Source organism: Ambystoma mexicanum, chromosome 3q, assembly GCF_040938575.1.
Source record: "Ambystoma mexicanum isolate Mex_15411 chromosome 3q, UKY_AmexF1_1, whole genome shotgun sequence".
Lineage (NCBI taxonomy): Eukaryota > Metazoa > Chordata > Amphibia > Caudata > Ambystomatidae > Ambystoma > Ambystoma mexicanum.
Genome location: NC_090926.1, coordinates 335455097 through 335473102, shown reverse-complemented (window position 1 = coordinate 335473102; position 18006 = coordinate 335455097). Strand labels below are relative to the sequence as shown.

The 18006-nt window shown below is 44.6% G+C and overlaps 1 protein-coding gene across 2 annotated transcripts in view; it reads left to right on the top strand.

Annotated features, from left to right (window-relative positions):
- The window catches only part of CYFIP2 (cytoplasmic FMR1 interacting protein 2), a 279833-nt gene that overhangs the window by 171495 nt on the left and 90332 nt on the right, over positions 1-18006 (top strand). For both annotated transcript variants that reach the window (XM_069653932.1, XM_069653931.1), the window contains exons 19-22: positions 1640-1716; positions 3277-3385; positions 3908-4027; positions 4395-4594. In XM_069653932.1, coding sequence (XP_069510033.1) covers positions 1640-1716; positions 3277-3385; positions 3908-4027; positions 4395-4594 — 506 coding nt within the window. The remainder of the gene's footprint in view (positions 1-1639; positions 1717-3276; positions 3386-3907; positions 4028-4394; positions 4595-18006) is intronic.

The window sequence follows — 18006 nt, the reverse complement described above, 5'->3', positions numbered from 1 at the left end:
TAAGCTTTTTAAGTCATTTAAAATGACAAAATAGGCTATTATAACCTTCTAAAATCTAGAGTTGTAGGTTGTATTTCCTCAGCCCTATACAATCAGTAATTTACAAATGCCTCCACCTGTCTGTGTATCAAATATGATTCCAAGCGAGGTGTGTTAGATTTGTCAGTCAGAGTTAATACTGGCGGTAAGAAGGGTGCAGTGAGCGGGACATGTGGTTGTAGACCCTCCTGAGTAGAAGAAATTCCATAGAACAGGGAATTTGACCCACGTTTGTTCTCAATAGAGGGCCTCCCACACTCCTTTTACATCTAAAATGTATACTTACCACGCATTGACCATTCTTCCAGGTGCAGTGTCTTTTTCACCTTCACTTAGGTTCTTTTGTGGGGTGCACTTTACCCTCTTTTAGTTTCTTTTGTGATGTGTCCTTCCTCTTCTCTTGGGCTCTGTGGTGGTATATTCCTCATGTTCTCTTGTGCTCTGATGTGGCAAGTTATTTCTGTTCTTGTTGGTTCTTTAGTGGTGTGTCCTGCACCTTATCTTAGGTTCTTGAGTTTATTCCACAGCCACTTGTAAGGTCGTCTCATGTTGTGTCCTCCATCCTGTCAGTCCAACCGGTTAGTTTAAGGGTTAACAATGTATGGGCAAATTCTGCACTTTGCAAGCTTAAATTCAAGTTAGGCCTACTCAGCCCATCATTCTCCTGAGGAGTAGGACTATACCTTGGGAACTGTTACATTGAGCAATGATAACAGATATTATTGCAATGCTTAGCAGCAGAAGCAATCGGGCATGTTCCACTACTTAAGAACTTGTTGTTGTCATTATCATCCTTCTCTTGAGGTTTGTGGGTTAATTCCTCAGCCTTACGGAAGGTTTTGTGATGTGTCACTCACCCTGTTAATCCAGCTAGCTAGCTTACAGTTTAAGAGCTAGACCATGGCATGGGGACATTCTGGACTTTGCAAGCTTGAATCCAGGCTGGGCCTACTTAGCCCTACATTCTTCTGAGGTCCTTAACTTGATACCCTTTACATTCACCAATAATAGCAGCTATTATAGCAGTGCTGAGAAGTAGAAGGAATCTGGCATGAAGCACTATTTCAGAACCTGTTATTGCTATAATTAATATCCTTATTATCCTTCTGTTAGGTTCTTGGGTTTATTTCCGCAGCATTATGTGTCACACAGCCTAATAGCCCGGGTGGCTAGCTTATTAGTTATGAGCTTGCCCCTAACATGGAGCATTCCTTCACTTTGCAAGTTTGAATACAGCCCTTCATTCTTCTGAGGTCGATAACTTGAGAATGGTTAAATTAGGCAATATAACAGCTTTTATTGCAGTGCTTAGAAGCAATTGGAATCTGGCATGTAGCACTATTTAAAAACCTGTATCATTACTATCCACCTCTTATGTTCGCAGATGTGCCATTCCCACTTATCTTGGTTTGTGTGTACATTTCATCCTTCCCCAGTGTTTTATAATGCATTCTCAAGACTTTTGCTCAGTTTTAAGGAATTTCTCACTGAACCATGTGACCTTGCCTTTTTGTAACTATATATTGCTAGATCTGGGAAAGGGAACTAGCCATAATGTGCATTGCCTTAATTGATTATTGATTTATGATTTCTCTTGTAGGTGAATCTTTGCTTCGATCAGTTTGTGTACAAGTTATCGGACCAGATATTTGCATACTACAAGGCCATGTCTGGCAGGTACGAGAATGTTTTCCTTGTGAGTGAAGCACAAGATATGAGAGAGTGTGAAACGTGTTTTCGTCAGTGATCACACAGGTGCAGTACACCTTATCATTTGGGGAAAAGCCTCAGAAGGTTCCATGGCCCTTTCAAAGACAGAGATGACCTAAGGGAGGGTCTGTGGGTCCTGACAGTGTGGAGTAGATTGTGACCGGCTGTTGTAGTGGCAGGGCTGGTATGGTAAGACCCTGTAATGTTGGCAGATGGTTGTGTGTGTAAGATCATGGGACATTCGAGGAAGGCTGTGTTTATATATTCTCTAGGGTTGATAATGAAAGCGCCTTGAAACACTAGGGGTGTCACGGTATTAGTTTTGTGACGGTACGATAACCTTCTTGCCAAATGACGGTATATCATGGTTATCGCGGTATAGCAGGTGGAGTTAACATATCTTAACAAATATTTTCTAAAAGGTCATAAATTGTCAGATTTAACAACACAAAAAAAAACAGGTACCCATGGCCAGAATTGGGCTTTTCAACATACTTTTCACTGAAATGCCACCCCTTGCTTCCAACAAACACACGCGTCGAGAGGAGGAGGGGGGGTGGGGAGCCCTGCTGCGACTGGCAAAGCAAACTGAATAGCTTTTCTTAAGTGGTCATTTAGGCTTTTAGCTCCCCCACTGGCTACTGCTGAAGATGAACATGTTGCCATCTTGATAACCTGCATGCCACAGATCAATGGAGGTGGATGGTAGTATACGCTTGTGCGCATACACACACACACACACACACACACTCTCTCTTTACGTTACAGCCTTTAGTTTACTTACGGGCCAAAAGGTGTTCAGTAATCACGGACATGTTACCCTTTGGTATGGCAGCAGGGAATACCCACAGAGATTAGTGAATTTCGCAGTGTGACTTATATGTAAATTCAATGATAGAGCCAGGGAAATCCCCCATTGTCATATGTTTAGCAAACATTATCCATTATAAATATATAAACCCCAAAGCCGCCAACCCAAAGTAAACCCTTTTCCTTCTTGGCACTGTATTTATTCTTCCTATTGCTAACATATTGATTTTGTGTCAGGCACGTGTGGTTTATGGAATGGCATTAAAAACTGCTCCAACTGAAACTACTTTGCAGACGGCACATCCAACAGTGCAAGACCAAGACTGCGCAGCACTTACTTACTGCAGCCTTTACAAATTAGATTGAAAAGCACACTTAACGGTATAAACGGTATACCGGTATAAACAATGTGACGGTTATTATTGTTCAATTAAGTGGTCCACGGTATCTTTAACGGTATACCGTTATACCGTTACATCCCTATGAAACACTTGTGTATAGGCGCGTTACAAATGCCATATCATATCATATCAAGAACGGTTACCCTGGAAACGTCATTGGAAGGCAGCGTGTGAGTATGGTCTAGGGATAGTAGTGGAAAGCTGGATCATCTGTGTGGAATAATACGCTGGGGTCAAAAGCAATAGGCTGAACCTGTTACAACACTGTCACTGTTCCTGGGTTTAATTCATACAGCCTCTGCTCTTTTCTCTATAGCGTCCTGCTGGACAAACGTTTCCGCGCAGAGTGTAAGAACTACGGAGTGATCATTCCCTACCCACCGTCAAACCGATATGAAACATTATTGAAGCAGAGACATGTTCAGGTATTGTATGGTCACCCAATCCGGGATGCTGCCTGCTCCTTGTTATTGCACACCTGTTAGTATGTCACACAGAGGGATATGAGCTAGAGGGATAGAGGGATCAGTACTATACCCTTAAGATGGAGCAGTATCATCTCGAGTTTTCTCACCTCCCCCACTCCATATGCTCACTAATGGCCTTTTCCTCTCTTTTATTTCTCTCATGCTGTCATTTCTTACACACGTACTGTCCTATTTACTCTCACGCACCCTCTCCCTCTTGCCTTCTCTTGCACATCCCCACTCTTCTTGTATGTCTCTCTCTTCCTATCTTTCATTCCCTTCTTTATTTTGAGGTTTCATCTCTTTCTCTCATCCTACAGTTATGTTATGATAGGCTACTTTTGTAAAGTGCAGTTCTCACAATTTTCTTGTTTTCTTAGTACGGATGGCTCTCACAGTGGTTGAGAATGTGTTCTGTCTGAGGGGGGGGTCGCCGCAGGCTAGTTCACTCACTATTCTATCTACTGATATTGTTTTCAGCTGCTGGGAAGATCAATTGACCTGAATCGCCTCATCACTCAAAGGATATCTGCCGCTATGTACAAATCGTTGGACCAAGCAATCAGCCGCTTTGAGAGTGAAGACCTGACATCTATAGTGGTACGAATTCCAAAGGGTGTCATCTTGGTGGTGGGAGCCTGGGGAAAATGGGCCACATTAGGGCTTTAATTCTCAATAAAGTGGGCTTGATGTCAGGCTCTATTTTTAGGCCTGTGCCCTTTGACTCGCCTTCTGTGGAGTGGCTTAGTTCTGAGGCTGGTCATGTGGCTCAGTCGTTGGATATTGGCTATGGTTTGATTTTGGAGGGAGTCCAGAGGTCAGTAGTCGGATTGGCTTCTTGTTTCTGCGCTCGGGGAAAGTGCTCTGACTCCGTTGCAGTGTTAGCCCTGCATTTTAGTCATGGTGGAGTGTTCCAGGGCTCTTCTTTTTTTTGTGATTTGCATTGTGTTGGCCGTCTCTTCTCTAGGAGCTGGAGTGGCTGCTGGAGATTAATCGTCTGACACATCGCCTGCTGTGTAAGCACCTCACCTTGGACAGCTTTGACGCCATGTTCCGAGAAGCCAATCACAATGTTTCTGCCCCCTATGGGCGCAACACCCTGCACGTCTTCTGGGAACTCAACTTTGACTTCCTGCCGAACTACTGCTACAATGGTTCCACCAACAGGTCAGTGCATAGCTAGCTCTTGAGCACGCCAAACATATACTCAGCACTGCACCAGGTAATCCGTTCTACTCCAAACACATACTGGGCGTTGTCCGCAAGACTAGTCTTGGATTTCTAGTCCCTGGGAGGTTTGTGATTGAAAGACCTAATCAGAAATTTTCGAGGGAGAAAAGACAGATTATTTTTTCGAAATAATCTTTGGTCTTTTCTCCTCTGAACGTTACTGAATTGCCCAAACCCCTACCCACACCCTCACACCCCCAACACACCCCTACCCACACCCCCATACTTACCATACATTCCGTCTCACTGTGTACCTGCGACGCATGTTCCCTTTCACTTCCGTGATTGGGAACCGACGCTGCAGGGTCCTTTCATTTTTTTTTTTTTTTTTTTGGAACAGCTGCAGGAGGGTCCCCCGCAACTAACGCTCACAGTATAGCGAGCAAGGGTGCCCCCACAGCCTTTTTCGTTTTTTCTTTTTTGGGATGGCTGCGGGGGACACCCCTGCAACCCCTAGCCCCCAAAATGCATGATTTGGTTGAATTTTTCATCCGTTGGATTTTTTCAAACGGCCGAAATTCAGCCAAATCACGCATTCAGTATTTTTTATTCTGCCATTTTGGAAGAAAACCTTGGAGATAGATCAGAGGTTTCCTAAACAGAGACTCAGCAGTACCACTCATGTCCAGGCTCAAAACACATATTGAGCACTGCCCTAGCTGACAGCGAATCACTCAACCACTTAGTAAGCACTGCCATGGGAGCACCAGTCATGCTCCTAGGATCGCAGGCTGAGTACAACCTCAGGAAAGCATGAGCATCCAAAAACGATCACCTTATAAGTCTCGAAGCACGCTGTTCTAATAACCGAAGTCCAAAGAGGATGTTGAATTGAAAGTTCAAATGTAATATTTGAGTCCTTTTAGCTTTCTGGCTAACCGTAGGCTACAACAAAAGTTCTCCAAATTTAGATGTAGCTACGGGGGGAGTGGGAGACATCTCCTTCTAAGGGACGATTTGCAAGAGCCCTGAGCAGGATGAAAGATGGGATGAGGTGAAAGGTAGATCCCCCTTTAAATGGCCAGCATCGGAGAGAGGTGCTGTGTACATTTGGGACCTTTTTGATACACAACAAAAGTCTGGAAGAGAAGCACTAATGAGGCAACGGGCAGTGCAACAAGGGTAGCTTGAAAAAGACCCCCACTGCAAACAGCAGCACGGCAGACACATGGGTTTTTTTTTGCTGTGTTTGCTTTTTTATAACTAGTAATACCAGTGGAGTAACTTTGCTGAAAATGTTGGGGGGGACATGACATCTGAAGAAAAGGTTCCCCAGTCAAATGAATGGGGACAAAATGGTGTGCCATGAAAGTTGGGGGGGCAAACACCCCTGTCCCCCCCTAAAATTACGGCCATGAGTAAGACGAGTTTTACAACTGGTTCTGTCTATTCAGCTTGTCTGTCATGCCCTTTTAAAGCCTGAAACTCCAATAAATGGTTATTTTCTGTTTATCTATACAATAAGCAAGAGAGCTAGATTATCGCAAACCCATACCACTTTATTGTTAAAATGGTCTCACAATATAGGAGGGGAGCAAGAAAGAGGAATCGAGGTATAATGCTCAGCGAAGCAATCGTGAGTCATCCAGTTTATTTTCCAATTAAATTTAGTGGATTGTTTAGATGTAAGTGTTTGACATTTTATAGTAGGACAAATACCACAATACAGTTTAATCAACCTTTGGTGGGAACAGAATACAGAAAGTAAGTCGCCCAGCTTTATGTGTGTGCCAGCCAGACACTGCTTAAAGCTTATGGATTTCAAGGACAGAATTAATGAGACTGTGTTAAATCATCACTAGCCGCGAAGAATCGCTCGGAGTTATTTGTCCAGTATATGTCAGATCGTACCTCTTTACCCAAGTATAGCAAGGCCCATTTAGGTAACTATTCGGTGTGGGAATACCTAAAAGTAACTTTTAATACGACCACTACATTAGAAGTTACCGGTGCTTGGAACAACATCCGGAAAGGAGAAAGGCTCTGTAGATTGTGCAGTGAGCAATGTGTGGAAAGTTCTAAAGATTCACTCGGAATGCCCTTCTCTGATCCGCATAAGACAAAAATATTTGTCTGCCGTAGGATTGCACAAGGGATATAGACTCCTTATAGTATCTCTTTATGACTGGTAATAGTGATGCCTCTATTCACTATTTTATTAAATGTTGGACTCAAATCAAGAATATATTCAGCATTCTTGATAAATATTTTGCATTATGGTTTTATATATCGTGGTGCACATTTTGCATGCTGGTTTTAATGATGTTTTATGGATATCGTACGATGACATAAGGTTTCAGTGTAATGCCTAACATTCTTCACAAAAACTGGAAATTGATATGAACAAGGAGATTATCCATATATGAACGATACATTACAAAAGTAATTGCAGGAGCATCTGCACCTGTAGTAGATTATATGGTTGTATCTTCAACGTTAATATCCAAATTGCTGGAGAGGTAATTGCCCAGGAAGCAATCTTAGAATCAAAAGAACTCTCACTCCTTCCTCTTTTTCCACCTCTATTTTGCAAATTGCTTTAGAATTAGCAGGCCTATTCTCATTAAAAACTAAAGGACATGTTTCTGCTGCCACCAGCAGTTGAAGATGTTCATACAACATCAAATAATGGTGAGATAAAGCATTTTATATTATTATGAGAGGGGGCGTTTAGCAGACCCATTGACACCATATCGGACTTGTCAGTGTTAGAGGAACTGCGTTTGTTGGGACTCCACAATCAATTTAGTTTTGGGAATTATAGATGGTACAAAATGTCATGTAGATTTGAAGGGTATGCAGTGATACAATTGCCTCGGAAAAAGTCGCCAGGGGGTGACATTTCCCCAAATTTGCACTCCAAAGAAAATCAAGCACTTCCCCAATTATTGTATGGCTGGAGTTAGAATAGTAAATAATACCCGTGCTTGAATATGTGGGGTAAGGCTTTTTGGGATGCAAGGGAAAAAAATCACCTACCTGGAGGCTTTTTCCCAGGGTCATTTTCACGCAGATTGAAGCACAGTTACCCATTTTTGCAATTCCTAATATAATGTAATGTAAAGTAGTCTTCTATAGTGCCCTTCTGCTAATAATGGTAGCCTTGCTGCGCATGGATCTGTAAGAAACGATGGCAGCATGTGTTAGTTCAGGGACGTCATTTGGGGGTCGCAACTGCGACCTCTGAGGTCTCCCTTGCGACCTCTGTGGTCTCCCCTGCGACCTCTGTAAAAAAGAAGAAAAAAAATATGTTTTTTTTTTTTCGTTTTTTGTAATGCAAGCTCCTGGACTGGCTGGCTTTCATGTTCAGGCCCTTTAAAAATAATAAGAAAAATAAGAACAGGAGTGCCACAAGTCTAACACTTTCAGCACTGACCCTAAATATGAAGGAATACGAAACCAAATGATGTGTCTTTCTGGAATTCTATACAATCATTGCTAGACTCATTAAAGGTTTATTTCAGGCACACTTCAGGGGGTGAGTCACTGATTTAGTCTGTTCTTAAACGCCTCAACTCAGCCTTTCATCCCTCTGAGGTCGATAAATGAGTACCAACACAGGTTGGGTGATATTGGATGTATATTTTTTCTATATAAAGCGCTTAAGCGTAAGTGCTATATAATAACACATCATTATCATTTGGCCATAGACGTCTGCTTGCATTCACAGTAATTTGATAATATGGGCCTATACACACTGATCTTAACTCTACATATGGCGATCCATTCTTGCATGAAATGTACATCACATTATAGTGATATTGTAACCATATTTTTCGTAGTGTACAATGAATGCTATGTGATGTCACTTCCTGTTTTGTCAACAGGTGAAAGGTCATGTTCCATCGCTTCCCGTGATATCACTTCGGGGTGGGGTCAAATGACATCACTTCCTGTGATGTCATCAGGGGGTCAAGGGTCGTGTGATGTCACTTCTGCTACCCCTGGCATTTTGGTGAAATGACGTCCCTGTGTTAGTTGTATAGTGGGAATGCAGATGCAGTAAACTTTGTCGCTGATGGGTCAAGTTGAAAGTACCCTTTACCTTTGTGCCATCATGAAAATCTCTATGCTGTTTGTGGTTGGTACTGACCTGGCAGGTTAGGCATATGGACAGCCCCCGGATTGTGGAGTGCAAAAATTCACAGCATGGTTGTTGATAGAAGCTGGGTAGGGTCTGAATCTGTTACGTACACTGCAGCTGGAGAAGGAGTTCTGGAATTGTAGGGATGCAAGATTTTAGTAGTGAGGGGTTAATTGAGGTATAAGGGGAGGAAGGAAGGAAGCAAGTTGTCTCTTCCTAGCTCTTGGTTGTAGATTTCACTGAGATTAAAGTTGGATCAGTGTCATGTAGCACAGGTTTCATGAATCAAATTGGTTCCCCACAGATAGTAGTGCCAAGAGTTTTGAAAATTGCTTGTTGTAAATGAGTCCAAGTTTCTGGTGCACAGTTTTTAGTCGGTTGTTATTGTTTTTAATTTCTTTCAAAGTTGTTGGTTGAAAAGCCAAGTCTTCAGCTGTTTCTTGAAATTCAGGTGGTTCACCTCCAGGTGGAGAGGTTTGGGGTAGGTTGAGACACAATTTTGTGGCTGGAATGAAGAAGTGGATCATCCTTGCTGTTTCTTGTTCAAGTTGGGGATTGGTACTAGTGCAGAATCACTGAACCTAAGTGTAGAAACTTACTTCTGAAGGAGGAAGGGCTCCCTCCTTGGTATGAACGATGGGCAATGCACAAAGTTACGAAATGAACCCTTTTTTATGGGTAGCCTGTGGAGAATACGTAATGCTGGTGTGATATATTCAAATCACTTCATTCTGAGAAGTAGTCTTGCTTCTGCATTTTTAACTCTTTGAATATTCCTCCTTAGGTAAACTAGGAGTCTGAGGTAGAGCCTGTTTGTATAGTCTAGTTTGGATAGTATTAGAGAAATTATTCCATGGCCCTGTGGGTGAATGTTAAATAAGGTAAGATTTGGCATAGCATGTGCAACTGGGAGAAACAGCTTCTGATAATGGCTTTGACCTGTGGATCAAGAGTGAGGGTATTGTCCATTGTTGTTCCAAGACTCCTTACTATGGTTGATGGGTTTGGACAAGGGCCCATCTCGTCAGGCCAAGGGATTGTGGTGGAGTTAGAACATGTAGGATTACAGCGCATCAGTACGGTTTTGTGAGCGTTGAGTTGAGTCTGTTTGCTATCATCCAGGTGTCCACATATTAAAGGCAATTTTAAATGTCTGGAGTGTTTGTGATGGGTGGTTCAAAGATTTGTAGATTATGTGTGGGTTATCCGTGTAGTTGTAGCACGAGATACCAGATTTATTGATGATGTCTAGTAGGGGTGTCATGTAGATGTTGAAAAGTAGAGGTGAGCATGTGGATCTTTGGGGTACTCTACAGGAGGATTTCATTACTGATGCTGATAAAAGCAGCCGAGATGTCTAGCAGGATGAGCGTGCGCTCTGAGTTTCCCAGATGATATATGAATGTTTCCAGAAGTTTTCTGATGAAAGCTCTGGGCTCTTCTGATACTAATGGAGTCGTTGAGGAGGGATAGAAAGATGTAACAAAACCCAGAAGGGTTGGGCTCCACTAAGTAGGTTGCGCTGCTAGATTCCCAATATTTAAAAGCAACTGTCAATAAGAAGACTGTTTGTGATTCAACAAAAACAGAAACACGCAGGTGTATGTCCAAAGTATCTTGTATTCAAATTCTTGTGATCAGCCAGAAGGATTTGCCAACACGTGTTTTGACCTTCTATGGTCTTTTTCAAGGCAAAAAAATCTAATTGAAGTTTTGCTGGTTCAGCTACTACGCTGAAAATAATTTTGAAGTTATTCCAAATGTCATCTCCAAAGAACCTGAAAATGACAGGCTATTCTGCTAAACGTCTGTAATATAAATGTGTCAGGTCACTGCAGAGCTCCAGCGTTTATTATGAAGCACAAATCTGCATCTCGAAGAAGAGAATAAAGTCTCTTGCCCATGTTATAATGCCTCCATTAATCACTCGGATGCTGCTTGGTACCGTGTCATCCGGGATAGAAAGATGGGTGCCACATCTGGAGATTTTATGATTTATTTCTAAATATCGGTGGGACATGGATCCTCAGGAGATCCTGATGGTTTGCATGAGTCAATGGTAGCGTGTAAATCCTCTGCAGACAGAAGCCAGAAAGACAATAGAGAGGAGGTGATGGGAGGGGTATTAGTATAATTGTTCGTTTTTATTTGGTAGAATGGTACATTTGACTTAATTTGACCTGTACCATTCGACCGATTAAAAATGAACAATTAGGATAATGCATACCGAACATGTGGAGCCGGGGTTGCAGGGGTGTGTCCCCCACTCCCTATGATCGGTATGTATTAGCCTTGGGGAGGTTGCAGGGGTGTCCTCTGCTTCCTCAACATGGGAGGCGGGGGACCGGTAAAAAAAAGAAAAAGGGACCCTGCAGCGTTGGATCTGACCTGTGTTAGAGGGATGGATCTGACGCTGCAGGGTCCAAGGGGACCAGGTGGCGTGCAAACAGGTAAGTAGGGGAGTGGAGTGGGGGGGGTGGGTTGGTGTGTGCGCCAGACAATCAAACACCACCAAGGGAGGTGCTGGTGGGATCTCGTTGCTAGCATGTGAGTGGGAGCATCCTTTATTGTCAAGTTGATCCTGGGTGTTGATGATGTTTTGGTTTAAGTGTGCAGCAATCTGGCCCCAGAGCTCTTATGTAGGGGTAGGGGCTGCGTTGCAGGCTGTCTGGTTTTTGAATTCTTTGATGATGTTATATATTACCCTTCATTGTGATACTCTGAATGAGTGCATTTGGAGTAGTGCGCTTTCTTTATTTTGAATACTTCAGCCCTGTCAAGGCATAACTGTTGATGGTAGTCGATTTTGCAAGTCTGTAGATTGTTTTTTCTCCAATTTAAGATTTTCCTTTTTTATGTGATTTAGTATAGGGGTGAATCATTTGGCTTTTTTCTATTTTTGATAGTTTCTTAAAGGTTTCTTTGGGGAAATACAGTCCAAGACAAAAATAATCCAGATGTGAATGTGGCAGAGTTTTGCATTCAGAGTGATTGTTGGTCCATCTGTGGGGATGGTGGGTTTGGTTGATTCTAGTCTTTCTAGTAGGGAGTTGATGTGTATTTCGTTCCACGGTCTGGTCATGGTTGATGGTTATTGTGCAGGTAGTGGGTGGGGTGGTGTCTCTGTGAACATTCTGAACGGGATAGATGAGTGCTCTCCCCAGGGGAAGTGCACTCGAGGGCAGACAGAAATTATGTTTTTATTACAAAAATGCCATCCAGAGTGTGTCCAGCTATGTGGTTGAGATGCTTAACCATCTGTCTGAGGTGTAATACAGCAAGGTTCACTCCAAGTGACTTCGTAATAGCGTCGTCTTCTTCCTAGAGACAGATGTTGAAATCTACAATTATAGTTAGCAGTTGGCGATCTTTAGGCGGGATGGCAGTAGCAGCGTCAAGTTTGTTAGCAAAGTGTGGGCTGTAGGAGGGAGGTCTGTAGATTAAGAGGAAGCTTAGTGTAACTGTGGGAGAGATGGAGCAAGCAATTTTCAGTATGGGATGGTGTCAATGGGGGGTGTTGAGACTACAAAGGAGTCTCTGTGAACCAGAGCACTGCCACATCCTCTCTTATTTTTGTGATTAGCACAGATAATCTTGATACCTGATGGGGTAGTCTTGCGGATTATCGGGTCTGATCATCTGAGAGACAGGTTTCTGTGATGAAGAGAAGGTAATAAATGTCCAAGGAGTGCGTGTGACAGAACGTGCATTGATTTCGAGGCATGTTGTGCTTGTCATTTCAGGGTAGGTTTGCAGGTTGGACCAGTGCTGTTGAGTTGTCCAAGGTTGCTTTCAGTAGTTTCCCAGGGCTCCATGTTAAGGTTTCAGACTTAAAGAGGCTTAGTAGGCTCTTCTTGCGGTCTGGCACATCTCTCAGTGTCTGCTGCATGGCTGTGGTGGATGGTGCGGGGTGTATATTGATGTATAGAGTAACAGGTATTGTTTCTTGCAGGTCACCTTATTTACTACATCAGAGTAAGCCAGGGTCAAACAGGATCTAGCAGTAGGTGGTTTACTACTCTTAGAATTGCACCCTTTCAAAAGGCAGCTGGACAGGACACCCTAGAGCACCTGACTGAGTAGGGGCGAGAGAGCTGACCTAATTTACAGTTGCATCTGTAGATCACAAACATAGACACATGAGTTTGCTGGAACATAGGGTCACGTCAAACCTTGTTTCCACTTCAGTACTCCAGAAAGTAAAACAAAGGTGGGGAGAGCAGCCACAAGACAATGGCAGTTGCTACATCCCAACACCAAGTTCAGCACAGCACATTGCTGATTTGAGAAGCACTTATGGCCTGTGAAGGTCTGGCGAGTCCACAAGGCTTGTTTGCCACAGTCACTTCCGGAGGTGATAGGAGATAGCACCCGACACTGGGCAGAGGAATTTGCTTGAACACTGAGCCACCTCAAGAAATTTTTTCCAACAAAGCCTCTAGAAGATAAAATGGCAGTTGTGTGGGAAAGGAGCGTGGAAAAGCACTAAAGATTGAGGAGTACTATGGGAATAAATTAACACAGAGATAGAAGATGTTTTACATGGTTTTTTATACAGTGCTTAAGGTAGAGTGAGAAATCGAGGGGGGCTGCAACAAGGGGGGAGGCCTAAATGATGGGCATGGCCTGAAGTGTCCCCAGCATGAGACAATAAAAAAGAAAAATTGTCTTACTTTTTTTTTATTGTCCGGTGCTGGTGATTTGAATCCGAGCCCTGCCAGCCAGTGTTGCACTGTGCTATTTCACTTGTGCTCAATTTTGTTTCATTCAAAAGACTGGTTGCCACGGCTTTATGTGTCAAGCAGTCTATTGAATGAAACAAAAGGAATTGAGCACAAACGAAATAGCATGGTTCAATGTGACGCTCCCTTGTCACCGGCAGGGCCCGGGTTCGAATCCCTAGCACCATAAAAATCTCTTTTTTTATTGTCCTATGCTGGGTATTCGAACCCGAGACCTGCTATTTCACAGGTGCACAATTGCTTTTGTTTCATTAACTAGACTGCTAGGAGGACGGTGCACCTGAGAGCCGGATCAAGATGGCGGCAAGGTGATTGAGCTCCGGACGTGGACGGAAAACTATCAAGAAATAAGCCGTATTACCAGCGCAAATTGGAAATCCATTGCTATATACAGCAGGAGCATGTTGCAAGGATCAGCTGCGTAGCTCCTTCATTCAGCAAATTCAACGGAAAGACCGCCATTTGGAAAGACTCCACGAAGGCCGTCGTAGTAGAGGTGGTGACAGAGCCTCATACCCGATCGGAAACGGGCTGAATACGCATCACATTACTCCAGACACCCATTACAGGAGCCTACACCACCTGAGTGGACTAGCAACCACAACGGGATCGAGGCTTTGGGACCACCAGGTGCCTCTCCCACCAACCCACCAAAGTTCTGAACGCGGCCGAAGGAGAGACGCCTCGTGAGCATGACAGTCACAGCAACAACCAAAGAGGCTACGAAATGGAACCCCACAAGCTGCTGAGAACCAGCCAGGGCGACAACACTCACCAGCGCACAGGGTGCTCAGGAGAGCAACACCATGACACAGAACTACGGTAAGTCGCCCGCCCCTGCTACGAATCTCTCCAATACCCCGGCACCCCCCCCAAGCACCACCAACAAACATTATCTAGCACCAGCGGGTGCTGCAACAAATGTGCTACACCAGAAGTCCCCCAAACATCTGCAAGCGCGACTTGGCCCCTCAGTCCTTACTGGCATAGACAAATGACAGAGGAGGAGAACACCATCCGGGCACTTACTTAAAGCTGATTAACGGGGGAAGGGCCCCAACTGGCCCCCTGTTGGCAACCCCGACTACAACAGGAGTGGCACCCCATGGGAACAGAGTGGAAACAGGAGATTAACCCTATTGATAAGCAGGCAGCTGCAGAATTTTACAATCCATACCCCAACAAGAGAGCACTGATCGGGTGCAAATACCCACCTACGGGGTGAGACGGCAACCCTGGGACATTGAATTATATCTAACGGACCACAACCCACTACAAACAACTAACCCACCATTAAAACACCCACCCTGTGAACATGGCACAACCCTCATCAGAGTGCAACAATAACAAAGACTCTGAAATAATTCCAGGTGAAGCATCCTTACGCCGATCTGCACGGCAACACCCCAAGATGGATGTGCAAAACCAACTTCAGGCAATCCTCACGGAAATGAGGGCCATAGGTCAGTGAACCCAGGAAACAAACACCACAGTCCAGGAAATTAAACGCGACATTCTGGACGTACAGACCCGCCTGAACGTTCAAGCAGAATGCACTACAGACAATGAGCAACACATTAGTGCACCGGAAGACGGCAGTGCTGTAGCAACAACATAACTCAACGATCTGATAAGGGAAGTCCAATGACTCGGGTCCAAGATTGAGGGCCTAGAAAACCACTCACGGCGCAATAATCTGTCTCATCAGCCTGCCTAAACAAGTGGAAGGACGTGACCTAGAAGCATATGCCTATCGCTTCCTCCATGAACACCTACACATTCCTGAACCAAAGACATTTGCAATTGAAAGAATTCACAGAGCCACTATCCCAAAACCAGCGACCAGAGACCGGCCACAACCTATCACCATGAGACTCCTAAACTTCCAAGACAAGGTGGGCATCTTACGCGCCTATTGTGCAGCAGGCATAATATGATCCGAAGGGACAGAGGTTTGCCTGTTTAATGATTACTCCGCCAAAGTATCACGACAGGGGAAAATATTTGGTCCCATATTCGAGGCACTTCAAGGCTGAAATCACAAATACTACCTAACATGCCTGGCCATCTGGTGCATCCAAAGTGACAAAAAATGATAGTCCTTCGACGACCCAGAGGCAGCCTGGCGCTTCTTGGGCCAACACGATATTTTATCTATCGAATTTCCTGCCTAAATCGAAGACGTAGGCCCACCTAATCAAGCTGAATCATCTCAATGTTACCAACAATAGTGACCAAAGAGCAAACGAATACGGTCCGGCAGGCGACCAAGTGGACTAGGCCGAAAAGACTCCCGACCTCCAACCTGAATGTCGGCAGCCTATAAAATCCATAATAATGTGACCCCAATATACGATGAGGCACCTACCATGGTCATAACCTCTCTACCCACACCTACGATTTACCCAACTGCAACCGGCTTTTACAAGATATTGGAAACAGAATAGGCCGTTGACATCCTGTCACATATGTAAATGGCTCCAATCACGCGACTACTACCACAATATCCCACCCAATGCCTTGGGCCATCCCTAGTCCCCCACACCCCACTGTTCTAGTTTTTCTAATACCGTGACCCTGTGTAGGCCTACCGGCATGCTCGGGGCGGGGGCGAGATATCCCTAATCTCCCCCTCTACTCACTGAGCAATGGGCTTTCAGGTTTTAGTATTGGGATAATGTTCTAAGGTCCCAATGTTAATATTATGGTTGCTATGTTTGAAATTTTGGTTGATTTGTTGAGGATAGTTATCACACACAAGTATACACTTTGCTGTCAGTTTAAGAACCTCCAATATAGCTATTCCACCCAAAATATAAACATGCCCTCACAAATGCCCAAATACAAAGAGATGTCTATGATACGACTGGTGACCCTTAATGTACAAGGCATAGGCCATCCTATTAAAAGAAGATGAATAATACATCACCTTCGAGACCTACTCTGCAACAAGAGACACACCTAGACAAACACGAAGAGGGAAGGTTATACCACGGGTTAGTCGGGACAGCTGCACATTCCCCACACCGGGGGACACAAGGGGTATCGATCCTAATTCACAAGCGCATTGCATTACACACCCTCCATACTGTGGACAAAGAAGAGAGATATGTTCTGCTTCAGGGGCATATCCGACAACAACCCCTGACCCTCTTAAACATCTGCTCATAATACCGATTCACCCTCTTTTTTTACTCACATATTCATAAACTGCGCCCAGTATATTGGAGACTTTACCCTTATAGGGAGAGAATGGAAAACGACAAAGAACCTGACGCTGGACAGACAGTGTGCACCTCTAACACAACTCCCAACCCCACACAAATGCACATCCCTGCAAACTCTCATGGCACAACTTGGACTAGTGGACGCATGACGAGACCTCCACACTCAACGCTGTGACTACACATTCTTCTCAAATCGACACAAAACCTACTCCAGGCTGACCCCGCATCCACCCTACCGCTAATAGGCCAATGCACAATACTTCCTACAACTGTATCAAACCACGCACCTGTACTCCTTCATATCACCCTCACGGCAAAGTCAAGCAAGAGACCGCCTTGGCGCCTAAACCTGGGAGCACTAGCTTACCCTGACTTTCTTGAACACCTCGAAACAGACACAGAGTTATTTTGGCAGGCTAATTTGACCCCAGGATATCCCCCCAGTACATGCTGGGACACCTATAAAGCCTTCCTCCAGGGGCAATGTATCTCTAGATGATCTTATAAATTGAAGGGCTGGAAAGAACAAGAAGCACAGATTACTGCTGCCATGTCAAGCACTGGAGCCCTACACAAACGCACTCAAGGTACGCAAATATATGTTAATGTTAATGTTAATGTTAAAGGTCATTTGTACCGCGCACTATCACCACCGGAGTGGTCCCCTGGCGCTCTGGCGGCTCTGAAAGAGGGAGGGAGGGGTGGGTTAGTGGGTGGAGGCTGGAAAAGTGCAAGATTGCAGTGATGTGCTGTTGGCAGCTTCAGCCCGGTGGTTCCGTCGGCTGGGCTTGGGGTGTATGCGGCCGGTAGTCGTCGTGTGCTGATGTGCGAGTCTATGGGCCTCATTACGACCCAGGCGGTAAGGTGTTTACGGCAGCGTTAACAGCGCCGACCCTTACCGCCTGAGTACGAGGTCCCTTAGCGCCATGGCGCTTTTAACACCTGCTTTTAGCAGGTGTTAAAATCCATGGCGCTAAGGGACCATGGAGTTAATTACGCCACCGTAATTTACGGTGGCGTAATTAACGCCTTCCCCACTCCCATTATGCCCTATGGGGCAAAAATGGGAATGGGGAAGGGTAAATGGGGATTGGGGACTTACCGCCCCGCCAAGGTCGGAATGGGGCGGTAAGTCCGCCAACCACCATGGCGTAAACGTAGTTTACGCCATGGTGGTAAAGTCAGGGCCCAGGCGGTAACTTACCGCCTGGGTCGTAATGAGGCCCTATGTGTGTTTTGTTTTGTTGTTGCAGTGTAGTGAAGTTCTTGCGGTTTGCTGCGCTAGAGGTTTATGGT